Source organism: Capsicum annuum, chromosome 12, assembly GCF_002878395.1.
Source record: "Capsicum annuum cultivar UCD-10X-F1 chromosome 12, UCD10Xv1.1, whole genome shotgun sequence".
Classification (NCBI taxonomy): domain Eukaryota; kingdom Viridiplantae; phylum Streptophyta; class Magnoliopsida; order Solanales; family Solanaceae; genus Capsicum; species Capsicum annuum.
Genome location: NC_061122.1, coordinates 151,842,585 through 151,863,509, shown reverse-complemented (window position 1 = coordinate 151,863,509; position 20,925 = coordinate 151,842,585). Strand labels below are relative to the sequence as shown.

The 20,925-nt window shown below is 38.2% G+C and overlaps 1 protein-coding gene across 1 annotated transcript; it reads right to left on the bottom strand.

The window, feature by feature from the left end:
* Positions 1–638: 638 nt before the first annotated feature.
* On the bottom strand, positions 639–1,162 carry LOC124889677. Its single transcript, XM_047401662.1, has 2 exons — positions 1,076–1,162; positions 639–926 (listed from the first exon to the last, which is right to left on the bottom strand). The coding sequence occupies exons 1-2, from the start codon at positions 1,160–1,162 to the stop codon at positions 639–641; spliced, it is 375 nt and encodes a 124-aa protein (XP_047257618.1).
* Between the last annotated feature and the right edge of the window lie 19,763 nt (positions 1,163–20,925).

The following is a 20,925-nucleotide window of genomic DNA, read 5'->3' as shown; positions in this document are numbered from 1 at the left end:
TGGTATCAAAAGGAGTTACCAAGGGGAAATATCCAGGATGCCCAAAACTTAAAGCTATGAAAAACTCGCAGGTGGGTACATTTTGACCTTCCCAACTCATCACCACATCATATGACTAGTATTATCAAGTTGTCACCAGAATAGAAAGTTTGACACCACATTCTATCAACCATACAACTTCATTTCCAAACTCGTCACTAGACCATATTACTAATACCGTCAAGACGTATCAAAGGCAGAACATCAAGGGATAGACACTATACAACATACTATTGGACCCTAAACCTCTCATCATAAGACTAAGTTCCCTAGACATGTACCCATACCATATGACTCGTATGGTGGGTCGTTACAAGGGTAGTAAGTTAAAAACTCAGGAAATTTCCAAGGGCCAAAATTCAGGGTGTTTCAATTCTCCACCTCTTGGATCATTCATCCTTGAATGATGGAACAAGGTAGTACAAGCACGATTTAGACCCCACACGCATCTACTCTTATCTTTAAGACATAAAATATATCACCAAGGAAGTCACAACCCACTCTTACCTTTGATTAAGTTAGAAAAAAAGGATACCAAGAAAATCAAATCATTCCTTTAACAAAGTTTGAAAACAAAGAGGGCAAGATCAACATATACCTTATGCATAAATTTTTAGAGCAGAAAATAGGAATGGATGCTTGGACTTCATGTCATCTTCAGCTTCATATGTAGACTCTTCCACCTTATGGTTCCTCCACGAAACTTTTATCGAAGCTGCGTCCTTGGTACTCAACAGATGAACTTGCCAATCCAAGATTTTAACCATGACCTCCTTAAAACACAGGGAATCCAACATACGAATATCATTGATAGGTGTAATCTGCGATGAATCATCCAAACACTTTCTTAACATAGAAACATGGATATCGGCTGAATTGAGCTCAAACTAAAAGGAAAATCCAACTCATACGCAATATTGTCAACTTTTCTCAAAACCAAGTATGGATCAACATACCTGGAACCAAGCTTTCCCTTCTTCCCAAATAGCATTACTCACTTCATGGGAGACACCTTCAAGAATACCCTATCTCTAACCTCAAACTCTATCTTTGCCTCAACAATATCGAACCAGCCAATAGGAGACCTACACCTCCTAACATACAAAGCCTCGAATGGAGCCATTCTAATGCTAGAGTAGTAGCTATTATTAGATGCAAACTCTAAAAAAGGCAAATGCTTAACTCAACTATCACCATATCAATCACACAAGCTTGAAGTATGTCCTTCAATGTCTGAATAGTCCTTTCCACTTGCCCAACCGACTGTAGGTGGAAAGCAGTACTAAGACTCACCTTGGTCCTCAAACTTTTCTAAAGCGACCACCAAAAATGATATGAAAGTTATGTTCCACGATTTGAGAAGACAGGAAAAGGCACCCCATCCAACTTCACAACCTCAGGAAGGTATAACCTTGGATAATCCTTAGTAGAGAAATTTACCCATACTAGCAAGAAGTTAGCTGACTTTGTCATCCTATCCATAATTACCCAAATAGAATTGAACTAATTTTGATATCGGGGAAGAACGATAATGAAATCCATGTTTATCACCTCCAACTTCCACATAGGCAACTCAATTTCTTAATACAATTCTCCGAGCCTTATGTGCTCAACTTTCACTTATTGGCACACCATACACTTAGCTGTAAAACTAGCCTTATCCTGCTTCATATTATTCCACCGATACATCTCCTTAAGTTTTAGATACATTTTGGTCGAACCAGAATGTATAACATAGCACGAATTTTGCGCCTCATCTAACATACTCTCTCGCAAACCATCTATATCAGGAACTCATAGCCTTCCTTTGTACTGTAAGGTACCGTCACCACTAATCTCGAAGGTCATAACCTTTTACCCACCTACATCACCCTTGATCCTCATCATGATAAGATCCAACACATACTTCTCTTTTAGTTCAGCACCAAGATACGACTATGCCATCTCCGATCCAACCATACCACCAACCTCAGATCCTAGAGATGAACTCCAAGGTTAGCTAAATTGTGAATATCTTTCACCAACTCTCTCTTTCCTTCAACCACACGAGTTAGACTTCACATGGATAACTATCTAAGAGCATCAGCAACCATATTAGCTTTACCTGGGTGATAGTAAAGACTTATGTCATAATTCTTGAGCAACTTAAGCCATCTCCTTTGCTTGAGGTTCAGCTCTTTCTGGGTAGAAACATATGTAGGCTCTTATGATCAGAAAGATATCCATATGCATGCCATATAGATAGTGATACCAAATTTTTACCATGAACACCGCAACCAACAATTCTCTGTCATAAGCTAAATAATTCTTCTCATGCACCTTCAACTATCTAAAGGCATAAGTTATCAACTTTTTATGCTGCATTAAAATGCAACCATGCCCCATACATGATGCATCATAATAAACCACCAACCCATCAGCACCTTCAGGCAAAGGCAAGACTATAGCTAAAGTTAGCTTATCCTTCAGCTTTTCAAAACTACCCTCACAAGCATCAAATTATAAGAACTTTACCATCTTCTGAGTCAACTTAGTCAATGGGGAAGCAATAGAAAAAAACTATTCACGAACCTCCTATAGTAACCAGGTAAACACAAGAAGCTTTGAATATCAATTGGATTCGTGGGTCTAGGATACCTCTTAACCACTGTAACTTTCTATGGATCCACCATGACCCCTTCACTAGAAATGACATGACCCAAAAAAGTGACAGCATCAACCAAAACTCACATTTTAAGAATTTGGCATACAACTGTTGCTCTTTCAGGGTCTACAACGCTATATGGAGGTGATTAGCATGATCCACCTCACTCTTAGAATATACTAGGATATAGTATATGAACACAATGACAAAATAAATCCAAAAACTAATGAAAGACTCTATTCATCACATCCATGAATGCCGCCGAGGCATTGCTCAACCCAAAAGGCATAGACCAAAACTTAAAATGCCCATACCAGGATAGGAAAGTAGTCTTAGGGATATCCACATCCATAATATCTAACTGATGATACCCAGACTGATGATTAATCTAGAATAAAAACTTAGCACCATTAAGCTGATTAAAGAAATCATCAATCCTTGGAAGAGGGTACTTATTCTTTATCGTAACCTTATTCAGTTGTAGGTAATTAATATACATCCAAATGTAACCATCCTTATTACGCATGAATAACACTGGTGCACCTTATGAGGACACACTAGGACATATGAAACCCTTGTCTAAAAGATCCTTTTATTGCTCTTTAAGCTCCTTCAACTCTTTTGGAGCCATTCTATATAGGGGAATAAAAATAAGATAAGGGTCTAGAATAAGATCTATCCTAAAATCATTCTCCCTATCAGGAGGAACACCAGGAAGGTCATCGGGGAAGACCTCAAGAAATTTATTCACCACCGGGATAGAATGCAAAGAAGGACCCTCCAAGTTAGAATCTTTAACCCAAACCAGATGATAGAGACACCCCTTGGAGATCAATCTTCGAGCTCTAAGATACGATATGAACTTCTACTTAGGATCTAGGAACCACCCACCCATTCAATAATAGGATTATTAGGGAATTTAGAGACAACCTTATAGGTACGACAGTCTAGAGAAGCATAGCATGATTGCAACCAATACATCCCCAATATAACATTGAAATCAGCCATGTCTGATTTGAACATATCCACCAAGGTATTTTGACTACCCACAGATACCACACATCCCCTAAAGACCCTTTTAGAAACTACAGAATCACCCACTGGGATAGAAATAGAAAAAGGGTCTGAAATATATTGGGAATTGATACTAAAATGGACAGCCATAAATGCGGCACATAAGAAAAGTGGACCCCAGATCATGTAACCAATACACATCACGAGAAAAAAGTTTCATCATACCACTCATGATATCAAGCGATTCCTTGAACTCCTATAGAGTCGTGAGAGAAAAGAGACGGTTTTGACTAATATCAAAACTAGATGGTGCACCCTTTGGTGCCGAGCTGAAGAAGAGGCAACAGGAACCTTGGTTGCCCAGAAGCAACCTTACTCACATGATAATTTCTAACCATATGCCCTGGATAATCGCAGTTGAAGCACTTGTTATTTCTCTTATCATAGTAACACTGATATAATTGACCACAAAATTTGTAAGGAGGGTATAATGGCGCTGATTGGGCCTTACTAGCGTTAGATTAGGCCCTCTATGCCTTATAGTTATCACCACTCTAAAAATGTCTGTAAGTAGACGGTTTTGGGTAGGGATCACTAACCACGAGTAAGACCCAGAGCTGCCTACTTCTTCTTGGAACACTTCCTACCATCTCTGCGAGTCTGCTATTAGCCACCACTATTCTAAGAAAATTTTAAACTTCTTGCTTTGTCTCTCCCTAATCTCTACTTGTTTTTTCTTCTCCTCCTCAACCTGCTGCATGTACACAACCAACCTGGAAATGTCTATGTTCTTTTTCAATAAAGTAGCCTTACTTTCCATAATAATGTCTTGGGAAAAACCTAAATCAAACTTCCTTATTCTATCCCTCATGCTAGAAATCAACTTCGAACCATACAAATATAATTGGTGAAACGTCAAGTCATACTCCTTGACTAACATCTTTCCTTGCTTCAGGTTAACAAACTCTTATGCCTTCACTCTAATAAATCCTACAGAAAAAATGGTCTAGAAAAGCACTAGATAATCATCCCATAGGGCTGACTCATCATTGCCACCCCTGGACTACTCCTATTCCTCATACCATTGGTATGCTTTATCTTTTAGTTGGTAGGAAGCAAATTCCATACCCTCCGCATTGGTAGCATTCATAACACGAAATATTTTTTCCACCTCATCCATAAAATCTTGAGGTTCCTCCTTAACCTTAACACTGGTGAGCATAGGAGGGTTCAACCTCATAAACTGGCTAACCCTTTTGGTCTGAAAAAATAGAGCAACAGAAGCACCATGCCTGTCCTGAGAAGCTACGAACTATGCCAACATATGGATAGACTAACGAAACTCTATATTCATAACATTAGACTAAGGAGCTCGAGAGGGGCTGGAGGAAACTGGTGGAACTCCAGTAGGACAATAAGGAACTGTACCCCTAGACCAGGTTTGGACCCCATAAGTGGGATGGGTCCCATCAACATTGTCCTCGGGCAGGACGGAGGAGTTTTCATAAGCCTTACATTATTGAGAAGGCATTATCTGAAAAGTGAACAAACAGGAATTAAAGATTTTAGGACCTTAGGCTCTAAATCTAGAAAATAGAACACAAGAAACAGAAACATTCCTAAATGCCTTTTAGCCTCCCCCTTATGAATGTGACACTCTACACATCCTTAAAAAGGCTCTACTCGATGCAGGTTTATCAGAAACCCAATTGATAAGAACCTGGATTTGATACGAATCTGACACGATCCAAATTAGGTCTTAGTTATGTCGGGCATCTTAACTCCAAGCAGGACCAGAGCCGATCACTAATACCCAACTATAGTTTCCTTACACCCTATGTCAGATGAATTCTGAACATATAACAAGATAAAACAAGAATAAATTTAAAGGCATTAGATAAAGTATATAATCATAATCCAACAACCTCAATCAAATATCCAACTGGTTCCAACCCTAATATCAATACCAATGCCAATGCTGACACCATTACCGATAATAATAGTCAAACTATGTGACAAAACCATCCATATTTCCATTGTAACAAATAGGTTGAGGGAACATTAAGTTTCAAAATTATAACAAAGTAAATTGGGGGAATCCAAAGTACTCCTAAATCCCTTTACCATAACCATACAGTTAATGATGTCAAAATCATATTAAAAGCCTAAAAGAAACATCATTAAACTATGATAAACATTATTTAATCATGAACATCCAAAACCTCCAACCATTAATTGAAACCACAAAAATATCATGAAATTCATACATTAAAACACATGGTCTTTGTAAAATTACAATAAGGGAGGAGTAACATGCCTTAGGTACCAAGGAAGATGAAGAGAATCACTCTTGAAAGCCCTTAATTAATTGTCTTGGTGAAACCCTAGCCTTTTGCCCGTGAGAGAGTTTGAGAGAGATCTTAAGAGTGTTTGATTGAGAATGATAGCTTAATGAAGCCCCAAAATATGTTTTATATTGTGGTATCAAAGGGAGTTACAAAGGTAAAATGTCCAGAATGCCCCCAACTTATAACTATGTAAAACTCGTAGGTTGAATACGAGTTGACCCTCCAACTCGTCACCCCATCATACGACTAGTATCATCATGTCATCACAAGAATTGAAAGTGGAACACCATATGTTGTCCAACATACGACTCCCTTGCCCAACTCCTCATCACTAGGCCATACGAAAAGTACCATCAGGTCATATCAAAGGCAGAACATCAAGACTAAACCAACAACATACTGACCAACATATGAATAAGGTCCCTAGACCCATACCCATACCATACGAATTGTATTATGGATTATTACAAGGGCAGTGAGTTCAAAACTCAGGAAATTTCCAAGGGCCAAAACCCAGGGTGTTTTAATCCTTTAAGGAGGAATAGAAATAGGATTGATATCTGGTAGAAGATCAATCCCAAAATCAGTTTCCCTATTGAGAGAAAATCCAAGAAGATAATTAGGAAAAACTTTAGGAAATTCATTAATCATAGGGATAGATTGCACAGAGGGAATCTTAGAATAAAATCCTTAACCCAAACTAGATGATACAAAAACCCTATATAAATTATTCTATGAGCTCGAAGATAAGAAAATAAACCTCTTTTAGAGGACTAAGTAACCCAATCCGACCCCAGGCTTTGTCATAATGGGAATTTCAAGTCCAACTAGGACCGAGGATAACCCCCTGTTACCTAACCCAACCACCTATATATAGCCTTAGATGCGCTGAATTTCAAAAATATAATAAGATAGTATTATTGTTCTCATTAAGATTAAAGGATAGGATCACGACGGTGATCGACCAACCAAGTCCAACCGTACCACACGAACCTCCCAACCACACCAAACCAATCCATAGACCAAATAGAAATACCAAAATATAATATGAAAATCAATACCAAAATGTAATATGATGGAAAAGTGAGAAATCATGTCCGATGATGCCATCCTCAATATCAATATCAATGAAAAGATTAATCCCTCTACCTATTTCTCCCATACCAACCCCCAGAAGTACCACAAAGCCTCTTTTTTAAAGAGTAAACAAATATGGTTGGGACATGCCTTCAACCATGGCTAAAACCAATATCCAAAAAAAAAAAAAGTGCCAAAATAAATCCGTAACATAAAATGATGCCTTTTAAAAGGATGGAAGCCACCACTTCAATTCAAATGTTGATATTGAGTCTGCATGCTAAACAAAAGGAGTAGAATGTCCAGTTCTGGCATTGCATGGGTATATAGCCGCTAGTAGACGGGGTGAGCGAGTGACCGATAGCATGGATCTCAGGATAACGATAAAATAATGTCAGTTATAAAACCAAGTAACACCATCCATAATGCATACAACCATACACATATAAGTGCCAGCAAAGGGATATCGGGTTTAACATGCATTTAAAACATTTATTAGGCGGTGTAGCTTTGTAGTCCTAACCACCCATAGTCCATATGGTTCAGCGCTCCCTGCTAAAAGGGCCCTAGTGCGTGTAGCCGCATGGCTAGGGAATATCCCATGGGATGACTAGTACATCCCCCAATATTAAATGTGACACAAACACATGGTCGTCAAGACCCCTTATATCAGAAACTATGGGTTTTCACTTTTGGTCCCCCCGGGAACGCCACCTTCCATGGCTTAGCTATAAACCCTGCCATTAATGCCCAATTAAAACTATGTAAGAACAATTCATTTACCATTTACTAACCAAGTCAAATATTAGTGTTATCATCATACCACCCCATTACTTGCAAGTAATATCCACAGCCAAACCATTTAGGTTAAGAGGGTGTTAGGTGTCCTTCAAATTTCCATATTAAATCCACTTGGGAGACTTCCATGTTCTCCATAAGCATAACCATTTAGTATTTACCCTTTTCAGACCTTTTAAACCATGCATAAAGCCTTTATTCAGTTTAAAACAATCAAAATTTCCAATAAAAGAAGTAAATGCAATAAACATATCTTTATAAGCATTTTATCAAAAACCTTGGGGGTAAAATATAACCAAGACCAATTCAAAAGACTAGTAAACCATTACCATGAAATCTAATTGTCCAAATCCACCATTAATGCATATAAAAGCATAATAAAACTATAGGAAACCATAACTAAGTATTTAATATCAAAACCCCCAAATAATAGTTGAAAACCATAATAATGAACTAGTAAACCATGAAATCAATTATATAAACCATGACTTTAATTGAAATTACAATGAGGGAAGAGAATCATGCTTTATTCCAAAGAATTGATGGAAAGAAATCACCTAAACAAGCCCCAAAGCAATCAGTAAAATAAAACCTTAGCCTTCTTGCCCAAAAAGCTCTTGAGAGAATTATGAGATATTTTGGAATAGTTTCTAAGGGTTAATGAATAGAAGAATAAGGTAAATAACCTCCTAAGTGTATTAGATGTCATGGGTCCTAGTTGGGGTAAGTAGGGAAATGTCCAAAATACCCCTAGTTAAATTCCTTAAAAACCCATCATAGGGATTCTACTGACCTATATGAGTCGTACCCTCCTATATGATCGATATCCACTACTCCTATCCAAGCCTCAACCATAAGATCAAACACTATCTAGTATATGACTCATCCATCCAAGTCGTAACAATAACATATGATTCGTACCAACTACCCATATCCTTGGTAGAATGAAATACCAGAAGGATCAACACTGCCCACTATACGAGTCCTTGATACAACTAGTACCAAGCCCTACGACTCATACCCTAAGTCGTACCCATTTTAGTAACCAGAACCATCCCACCAACTAATAGTGGTCAGCATAAGATAAGACTATACCACTCGAACCCCAGCATATGAATCATACCCATAAGTCGTATTGGGTCTGGAGAATGGATTTCCAGGAAATTTTCTAATGGTCAAAGCCTAGGATGTTTCAGTCTCTCCTATAAGGAACATTCATCCCCGAATGAAGGACAAGGGATATATAAAATATCCCTTCAATAAAGTTTGAAAACTAAGAGGCAAAGATATTAATATTTCCTTTGACAAACTCAAAAACTAAAGATGTGTTGAAGACACATACCTTCCGCACGATTCCTAGGAGCAGAAAATAGATGTGGATACTTTGACCTCATGTCCTCTTCAACCTCCCAAGTAGCTTCTCCCACCTTATGGTTCCTCCATAGAACCTTAACCGAAGCCACATCCTTTGTCCAAAAATGATGAACTTGCCTATTTAATATCTCAACCGGGACCTCTTCATAAGATAGAGAATCCAAAATAACCAATCCTTCCAAAGGAACAATCGAAGAAGGATCACCAAAACACTTTCTAAACATAGAAACATGAAAAATCGGATGAACCGAACTTAAGCTAGAAAGAAACTCCTACTCATAAGCAATATTGCAAACTCTCTGCAAAATCATATAAGGACCAACAAGACAAGGACTGAGTTTCCCCTTTTTGCCAAACTGCACCACTCCCTTCATGATAGATACCTTGAGGAATACTATATCCCTAACCTCAAACTCCAAGTCCCTACGCCTAACATTCGCATAGGACTTTTGGAATCTTTAAACCTATATCGACTCACCTTCACATTCTACATCGCCTGGTAAACCAAATCTGGAAAAAACATGTCCGCTTCGCCTAAATCAAACCACCCAATAGAAGATCTATACCTCTTACCATACAACTCCTCGAAAAGAGCCATACCAATACTTGAATGATAGCTATTATTGTAAGCATACTCCACCACAGGTAGATGCTCAATTCCCCCATATTCAATCATACAAGCTCGAATAATATCTTCTAATGTCTAAATAGTTCTCTCCGCTTGCCTATCAGACTGTGGATGAAAAGTAATACTCAGACTAACCTTAGTCCCCAACCCTTTCTGGAAAGACCACCAGAAATAAGACATAAACTGCATACCATAATCAGAGATAATCGAAATAGGTACCTCATGTAGCTTTACAATCTCCTAAAGATACAACCGTGCATAATCCTCTACTGGAAAGCTAGTCCGAACTGGGAAGAAATGCATAGACTTGGTTATCCTATAAACGATGACCCAAATCTAATCATACTTATTTTTAGACCAAGGAAGATCGGTAATGAAGTTTATATTGATTATTTCCCACTTCCATTCAGGAAAATAAATTTCTTGATATAATACTCCTAGCCTCATATGCTCAATCTTAACCTGTTGATACACCACACACTTGGCTACGAAATCAGCCACATCCCTCTTCATTCCATTCCAACAATAGATCTCCTTGAGATCATGACACATCTTAGTCAAGCTGAGATGAATAACATAGCACAACTCATGTTCCTCAGCCAAAACCCTTTGTTGCAGCCCATCGAAATCAGAAACACATAATCTCCCTTCATACCATAAAGTACTATCACCATTGATCTCAAACACCACTACCTTTTGCCAACCAACATCACCCTTGATTTTTATCAAGATAGGATCCAGCACTTGCTTCTACTTAATCTCTGCACCAAGAGGTGATCGAACCACATCTTGCACCATCACACTACCATCCTTAGAGTCTAAGAGATGAACTCCAAGATTAGCCAAGCGGTGAATATCCTTCACCAATTCCCGCTTACCTTCCTCTACGTGAGCCAAACTCCCCATGGATAACCTGCTAAGAGCATCAACAACTATATTAGCCTTACCTGGGTGGTAGTGAAGACTCATATCATAATCCCTAAGAAGCTCAAGCTACCTCCTCTGCCTAAGATTTAGCTCTTTTTGAGTGAACACATACAACAAGCTCTTTTGATTAGGAAAGATATCAATGTGAAGACCTTACAAATAATGTCACCATATTTTTAAAGAAAATACAACCACAAACAAATCTAAATCATGAGTAGAATAATTTCTCTCATGTACTTTCAACTGCCTGGAAGCATAGGAAATCACCTTCTTATGTTTTATCAAAACACAACCATGCCCTACCCAAGATGCATTGCAATAAACCAAAAACCCATCATTGTCTTCCAGTAAAGTCAAGATTGGAGCTGAAGTCAACCTATCCTTCAACTTCTCAAAACTCCCTTCACAAGCATACGACCAAGAAAACTTAACCTTCTTTAGAGTCAACTTAGTCAAAGGAGCAGCTATCGAAGAAAAGACTTCCACAAACCATATATAATACCTAGCTAAACCCAAGAAGCTCTGAGTATCATGTGGAGTCATGGGCCTAGGCCATCTCTTCAATACAACAACCTTCTGCGGATCCACCATGATCCTTTTACTAGACATAATATGGTCCAAAAAAGTCATAATATTTAACCAGAACTCACACTTAGAGAACTTGGCATACAACTGTTATTCCCTTAAGGTTTGCAACACCACACGGATGTGATTAGCATGATCCCCTCCACTCTTTCAATAAACTAGAATGTCATCAACAAACACAATGATGAAGAGATCCAAATACTGCATGAACACCCTATTCATCAAATTCATAAATGCTACTGGAGAATTAGTCAACCCAAATGACATCACCAAAAACTCACAATGACCATATTGAGTATGAAAAGTTATCTTAGGGATATCCTCATCCCTAATATTAAGGTAATGGTACCCAAACTGAAGATCTATCTTAGAGAAAAACATAGCACCCTGTAACTAGTCAAACAATTCATCCATCTGAGAGAGAGGATATTGTTCTTGACCATCACCTGGTTCAACTACCTGTAGTCAATGTACATCTGAAGGGAACCATCTTTCTTATGTATAAACAACACCAGTGCACCCCATGGAGAAACACTGGGACAAATAAACCCTTTATCCAAAAGATACTTAAGTTACTCCTTTAGTTCCCTCAACTCAACCAGAGCTATTCTATATAGAGGAATAAAAATTAGAAGATTTTTCAAAAGTAAATCAATACCGATGTCTATTTCCCTATCCAAAGAAACACCAGGGAGATCAATCAGAAAGACTTCTGGAAACTCATTAACCATAGTGACCAAAGACAAATAAGGACCTTATGAGTTAGAATCTTTAACCTGGACAAAGTGATAAAGACAACACTTAGAGATTAACCTCTGAGCTATAAGATGAGAAATAAACCTCCCTCTAGGATATAAGAAACTACCTTCCCATTCCATAACCTTCCCATTCCCATTCCATACCTAAAATTACATCAAAATCTACCATATCCAACTCAAACTGATCTGCCAAGGTTTGCTTGCTACCAATAGATACCACACCTCCTATAGACTCTCTAACCAATAACCGAGTCACCTACTAGGGTAGAAATAGAAAAGGACTTTAAGATAAATTTTGGAATGAAACCAAAAGACATAACCACATATAGAGTCATATAAGAAAGAGTGGACCTCAAATCAAGTAAATAATATATGTCACAAAAGAAAAGCTATAACCTGCTAGTAATGATATTAGGTGATGCCTTAGATTTTTTTTGAGATGCCAAAGCATACAACCTATTCCAACCAATACTAGAACCTGGAGCAGTAACAGAAGCAGATGCCACACCACCTGGTGTAGGAGCAGAAGATGAAGCCACAAGAATCTTATTCACCCTCGTAGAAACCTTATTGACTGGACAATCCCTGAGCCGATGATCCACCTGGCTGAACTTAAAGAATTTATCCTTTTCTTCCTTACAATATCCGCAATGAGGATGACCACAAAATTGACAAGAAGGACACAAAAATTGACTGACCTCTGCTTGCCTAACATTGAGCAACTAGTTATCGATAATTGTCACCACCCAGATGACATCTGCCTCTCGACTGATAAGAAGCACTAGCAGAGTAGGATCCTAAACTCCCCTACTTCTTTTTCTGCCACTTGCTATAATCCCTACCACCTTGATATTGAGCACGTCCCTGATTAAAAAATCTGCTCATCTTTCCCTGCCTATCCCTAAACTTCACCTACTTTCTCTTCTCATCTTTAACCTGATGCATATGAAAAATCAACCTTGAGATGTCTATATTTTTAATCAGTAAGGCTATCTTGCTTTGCAAAATCAAATCTCTATTCGTCCAAGAAGTGAACTTCCTTATTCTTGACCTCATATCAGCCACAAAATCAGGAGCATACCTTTATAGCTGATGAACTTTAAAGCATATTCCTTTACTGACATCCTCCCATGCTCGAGGTTCACAAACTCCTCCATCATAGCTTTCCTTAATTCTTGAGAAAAGAACTGATCTATGAAGGAATTACAAAATTACTCCCACAACTTATCCTTTTCCATATCACCTCTATCCCTATCCCACTCCTCATACCACTGATAAGAAACATCCTTGAGATGATAAGCTACAAAGTTAACCCCCTCTACATTAATAGCCTGCATCACCCAAAAGATCTTTTCTATCTTATCTAAGAAGCCCTAGGATTCTCCTCCACCTTTACAGCAGCAAAAGTTAGAGGATCTATCTTTATAAATTGACCAATCCTTGTAGCCTCAACAGAAAAAGCACCAGTCGTACCCCACTCATACTGAGAAATAACTAATTGGGAAATAATATATATAGATTGACAAAATTCTACGTTCATCTTGTTTCCCCGAGGGACTTGAGTAGAACAGCAAGAATAGGAGGAACTCCAGCACCATCAGGAATAGGACCATGAGATCTAAGATGTACACCAGACATAGAACATACCCCTTCAGCATTATCCCTAGATGGAATGGAAGAATTTCTTTGTATTCAGATCTAGGAGGCATGATCTAAGAGACGAACAAACAAGGATTAGAGGAGATTCTAGGATTGAGAACTCAAGCTTGAAGATAGAATACAAAGAAAGTGAAACATTCCTAAATATCTTGCAGCCTCTCACTTTTGAGTGTGGTGTATTTCACACCCTTAAAAGAGACTCTACTTGAAACGGCTTTATGGTCTTTCCAGTTAACCATAAACCTAGGCTCTGATACTAACTTGACCTGACCCGACCCTTGGACTTGTTATAATAGGCATCTCAAGTCCAACTAAGACTGTTGACTACCCTCTGTTACCTAACCTAACCACCTATATCCAGCCTTAGATGAGCTTAATTTCAAACATTTAACAAAATAGAATTATTGTTCTTAATAAGCCTCTAGGATAGGGCCACGACTAGGACCGACCCAACTGAGTCCAACCGTACCACACCAACTTTCCAACCATACCAAACCAAACAATGGACCAAAGAGAAATACCAAAACATAATATAAAAATCAATCCCAAAATTTAATATGAAGAAACAGTGATAAATTATGTCTGACGATGCCAACCTCAATATCAATACCGATTCTAAGGCTGACACCCCTACTCCCATATGATAGATACTAAACATGATTAACTAAACTAGACTAAACTAAATTAACTGAGTTTCATTGACTGATGGAATACTACGGAGATTATTGAGTTTTCCTAAGTCATGTGAGTGACTACATCCGATGGATCATGTATTGACTGAGAGTATCTTGAAAACAAGACACTAATTCTAGGAACACAACTAAATTTTTGGGTACAAGTACCCCCAGGACTCGATGGAAAGAAACTGACAAAGCATGACTTTCTTGAAGACATGACCAACATCAACAATCCATAATATAATAAGTTGGAGATTTCATAAAGTACAAGTTCTAAAGCACAATAATGGCTACACATATATCCATAATTCATTGACTAAGACATTTTATCAAACACTGGACGTGCATAAACTTGTACATAAATGGGGATTTCTTATTATCATACTAGTATGGTACTTTTCTTTCACATAGGCATTTAATAGAACATATATGGAGCATTCTTTGGTTATACAATCATCAATATATCTAATAATCATGGATAAATCAATCAACATGTAAATTTAAGGGTTTATCATGATTATTATGAAAATCACCATATCCTAGGGTAAATCATTGGAATATGTATTTTCAAATATGAATCAAAAACCTACAACAGCATGAGCATAAATTTCAATTCAATTTAAATCATGAACATTCATCCATACACAAATCTTGGATTTTGAAAAGAGGTTGTTGAGCTTCATGGGTGAAAGAGACCCATGAATCAACACATGACATACCTGGGTTGTGAGTTTCTTAAAGTTCCTGGACTTAAAGAACTTAGAATCTCTTAGTTTCTGGAAGAATGATTTGGATCTTGTTCTTAAAGATTATATTTTGAGAGAAAACCCTAATTTAACACTATAGATAGATAATGAACTTATGAGCCTTGGTCTGATATAATTAGGGTTTAAAACGGGTGGAAAAAGAACCAAATACTCTTTTAAAAATAACTTTAAAATAACTAAACGAACAATGCGATGGTGGGTGCGATGGTCCATCGTTGGGTCGACGGTCCGTCAATCCTGACCGTCACACCTGGGAAGAATAGGGGTTCACTATCTCTGATGCGATGGCTTGGGTGATGGTGTGTTGCTGGCTTGATGTTCTATCATCCTGAGCCATTGCCCCTAGGCAGAATGTGGTCTCACTTCCTCCACTGCGATGGCTTGGTAGATGGTCCGTTAATAGCTTGATGGTTTGTCGGCCCTCATCATCGCACCTGGGTAGTTTTTAACTACTTTTTGTAAAATAACCATAACTGTCTACCCTGATACCTAATTTAGACGAAATTGGTATCATTTGAAAGCTAATTCATTTTTCAACATGACAAAAAGTGAAAATGTATAAAATTCCACATGTATAAAAATAAATTCATCTTTCAAAGTAAGTTTCTATCATACTTGGGATGATTTCAAGCTAGGTAGATGTATGGGGTATTACAATATTTCACCCTTAAGAACATTCATCCTCGAATGAGACTGAGTGAGAGGGGAGAAGATTAACTAACATACATACTAAACATGAATAACTAGAACATGATCTCATGATTGACATGATTGATAACTGAATATATTATATTGAACATGCATATCTGATGCATGTGTAACTGATTCATGAATGCATGACTGAGTGTTTTGATGAACCAAGGTTCTCACAATAAGAATGCATGTCTTATAATGATTGTACAGCTGAATTGATACATGAATGCATGACTGAATATGGAAAGGTATTTAATACCAAGTTTATAATGAAATTATGAACATAAAATGGATACCAAGATTGTAACTGAAATCTGAACATGAAATTGAAAACCTTAAGGAGAACTATTACCCTGAGTTAGACCTGAATTGGTAGAAGAGGTGAGGATACTTGGTTTGCATATCTCCTTCTTCCCAAGTAGCTCCCTCAACTAACTAATTTCGCTAGAGAACTTTGACTGGAGGAAATTCTTTGTTCCTCAATCTACGAGTCGGATAGTCTAAGATTTCGACTGGAATCTCTTCATAAGAGAGGCTATTCTGAACATCGATGCTCTGAATAGGGACTACAACTGCTGGGTCACCTATGCACTTCTTGAGCAAAGAGACATGGAATATTGGATGAACTGAGGCTAGATCTTGAGGCAATTCGAGCTTATAAGCTACCTTACCAAAGAGATTGATAATTTTGAAGGGACCGACATACCAGGGGCTGAGTTTTCCCTTCTTGCCGAATCTCTTCACTCCTTTCATGGAAGAGATCTTTAGATATACATAATCACCAATCTCAAACTCAAGATCCTTTTTGTACACATCTACATAAGACTTTTGTCATCTCTGAGCAGCCTGGAGTCTTTCTCTGATCAACTGGACTTTCTATAAAGCATCAAATACTAAGTCAGGTCCTATAACCGAGGCCTCACTAAATTCAAACCAATTGATTGGAGATCTGCATCTCCTACCATAGAGAGCTTTGAATGGAGCTATCCGAATACTGGAATGATAGCTGTTGTTGTATGCAAACTGCAAGTGGTCATCCCAAATACCCTTGAAATCAATTGCACACGCCCTTAGCATATCTTCTAAAATCTAAATGGTCCTTTCGACTTGACCATCTATATAAGGGTGAAAGGTTGTACTAAGATAAACTTAGATACCAAGACCCTTTTGAAATTCTTTCCAGAAGTGAGAGGTGAACTGAGTACCTCTGTCCAAGATAATAGATAATGGAACACTGTGCAATCTAACCAACTCTCTGATGTAGAGTTTGGCGTAATAGTCAGCTAAATAAGAGGTATGGACTGGAAAGAAATGAGCTGACTTGGTTATTCTGTCTATAATAACCCAGACTGAATTATGCAAGCAAAGAGTATGAGGAAAATCTGTCACAAAGTTCATGTTCATTTCTTCCCACTTCCAAGTAGGAATGCTGAAATCCTTCATGGACCCACTAGGCTTCTGTTTCTCTATCTTAACCTACTGACATGTAGATCACTTATCAACAAACTCTGCAATATCTCTCTTCATCCCACTCTACCAATAGATTTCTCGCATGTTTTGGTACATCTTGGTGGACCCTAGATGAATATATTAGCGCGCACTATGTGCTTCTGCAAGAATTTAATGACTTAAGTCGTCTACACCTAGAAACACACAGACGACCCTAATAATGCAAAACACCATCTGCCTCTTAGGAAAAAATCTCTACTTTCTTATCTTTAACTGACTCTTTCAACTTGACTAGACTGGGATCTCTATCTTGCTTTTATTTCACCTCAGAAACTAGAGATGATTCTTAAGTACTCTGAAATCATATGTCACCCTCCTCTAATTCGAATAAGCAAACGCCTAGTCTGGGAAGATAATGGAATTCCTGAGCTAACTTTTTCTTACTATCCTCAACATGAGCAACACTACCCATAGATAGTCTACTGAGAGCACGTCCATGATGTTGGCCCTGCCCGAATGATAAAGGACACTTATGTCAAAATCATTCAAGGGATCTAACCACCTTCTTTGACAAAGATTGATATCTTTTTGAGAAAAGACATACTGAAGGCTCTTATGATCTGTGAACATATCCACAAGAACTCCGTATATCTAATGCCTCCACATCTTTAAGGCAAATACTATGGCTTCTAAATCAAGATCATGAGTTGGATAATTCTTCTCATGGGGTTTAAGTTGACTGGAGGCATAGGCTATGACCTTATCGTGCTGCATGAGGACACAACCCAAATCTACTCTTAATGCATCACAATATACCATGGACCCATCTAGATCATATGGAAGAACTAAGACTAGAGATGAGGTGAGTCAAGTCTTTAACTCCTGAAAACTCTTCTCACAAGGATTTAACCACTGAAACTTGACTATCTTATAAGTTAATCTAGACGTAGGGGATACAATAGAAGAAAATCCATCAACAAACCGTCTATAATATCTAGCCAAACCCAAGAAACTCCTGATACCTGATGGACAGATAGGTATGGACTAGTTTCTTACCACTTTGGTCTTCTGAGGATCTACTCTAATGCCATCACCAGAAATGAAATAACCAAGAAATGCTACCGAGCATAGCTAAAATTCAAACTTACTAAATTTGGTGTACATCTGATAATATCTGGGGGTCTAAAGTACAATTCTGAGATCATTTGCATGATTACGCTCACTGCGGGAATAGACTATAATATCATCTATGAGGACTATAACGAATTTATCCAAGTACTGCTTGAGCACACGATTCATCATGTCCATGAAAGAGGATGGGGCATTGGTAAGACCAAAGGATATAACTAAGAATTCAAAGTGACCATACTAAGTATGAAAGGCTGTCACATTCTCTGAATCTGAGCTGACGATAGCCTGACCTGAGGTATATCTTAGAAAATAGTTGGCACCCTAAAGTTAGTCAACCAAGTAATCGATTATGCGAAGAGGACATTTGTTCTTGATCGTAACTTTATTGAGCTGACGGTAATCAATGCACATTCTGAGAGAACTATTTTTCTTGTGCATGAATAAGATTGGTGTGCCCTATAGGGACACGCTGGGTCTGATGAATACCTTATCTAAGATATCCTTTAACTGCTCTTTCAATTCTCTGAGTTTTGCTAGTACCATTCTGTACGGAGGAATAGATATAGGCTGAGTATCTGGAATAAGATCAATGCCGAAGTCTATTTCCCTTTTGGGAGGAATTCCTAGAAGATCTTCGAGAAAGAAATCTGAATATTTATTTAAGACTAGGACTAGTTCAAGACTGGAAGTTTCAGAACTAGTGTCCTTAACTCAAACAAGATGATAGACATATCCTTTAGATATCATTTTCCTTGCCCGAAGGTAGGAAATAAGCTGACCTCTGAACGCTCTCTAGGATAGGTTTATTCTAAAACTGGAACTGGATTATTCTATTTCTGTCGTTGATTGTGGCATAGAAGGAAGGGAACCAATCTATGTCGAGAATGACATGAAAATCAGTCATCTCTAATTTAACTAAGTCTGCTGAAGTGACTTTCTGAAATATCATAACCGGGCAGTTCCTGTATACCCACCGAGCTATGATGGTTTTATCCACTAGGGTAGAGACTGAGAGGAGCTCTGCTAGAATTTTGGGACTTACTCTAAAATCAACTGCTATATAAGGAGTAATAAAAGACAAAGGAGCTCCTGGATCTACTAAACCATAAATATACACATAAAAGATTTGTAATGTACCAGTAACTGCATTAAGAGAATTTTCATGATTTTGCTGGGACTAGAGAGCATAAAGTTGATTTGAATGTTCCCCACTAGTAGCACAGGAAGTGGCACCCTACTAATTCGGGCGGCCATACTGGGCTGAGGAACGGTTCTACTGACCCAGATAACCTAACTGGGGAGAATCTTTGACTCTATGGCCTGGATTGCCATATCCAAAACAGACATCACTGCCAGCTTTGCAAGTACCTTTATGGTTCTTCCCACAAGTCTAATAGAGGGAATTAGCTCGGGCATTGATCACACTGCACTGAGACTTAGCTCCTGATACTCTATATCTATTACCATCCCTGAACTTAGGAGCTGGAGCACTAGCTGAAGAAGGAGATGGAACTGCTGACTTATGATGAAATTGAGAATGGTTTCGTACTTCTAATTTGGGTTGAACAAAGTTGAAACTACCTATCCTTGCTATCTTATTCTGCTTCTACCATATCTTAATCTTTTGCTCCTCTATCTGTTGAGCATGAGTCATAAGCCTCAGTATGTTATGTCACTATTCAACATCGGCGACCTACACTCGTTGACCATACTATTAGTCACCCCAGAGATAAACTTACTCATCTTGGCCCTACTGTCTGCAACCACATGAGGAGCATATCTGGCTAATTTAGTAAAATTAAGAGAATACTCTTTCACCGTCATGTTGCCCTGCCTGAGGTTGATATATTCTAAAACATTGGCTTTTTCTCAGGTCTAGTGGTAAGAATTTATCTAAGAATGTGATGGCAAACTCCTCCCAATCAATAGGCCCTATATCATCTGGCTTTTTTGACTTCCACTATTTAAACTAAGTGTGAGCAACATCCTGCAACATATATGCAGCTAGCTCAGCGCTCTCACTAGAAATAACCCCCATGAGGTCTGTAACCTTTTAAACCTGATCAATGAATTCCTGAGGGTCCTTATCTGACTTAGACCCGAGAAAAGATGGACGATTCATTCGGGTGAAGTCCCGAATCCTAGCTACAGCTGAATTTGCCACTGGGTTGGCTGCAATGATAGCTGGTCATTTATTCTGAGCAGCGACTGACTGAGGAAGAGTTGTGAATGCAGCTCTGAACTTTGCATGAAAAACATATTCTCCCAAAGGTTCTTCGGGCTAAGGGGCTAACTAATTCTTGTTTCTTCTTTTTGGAGGCATGTTTTGTAAAAAAAACAGAGAAACAGCTTAGACT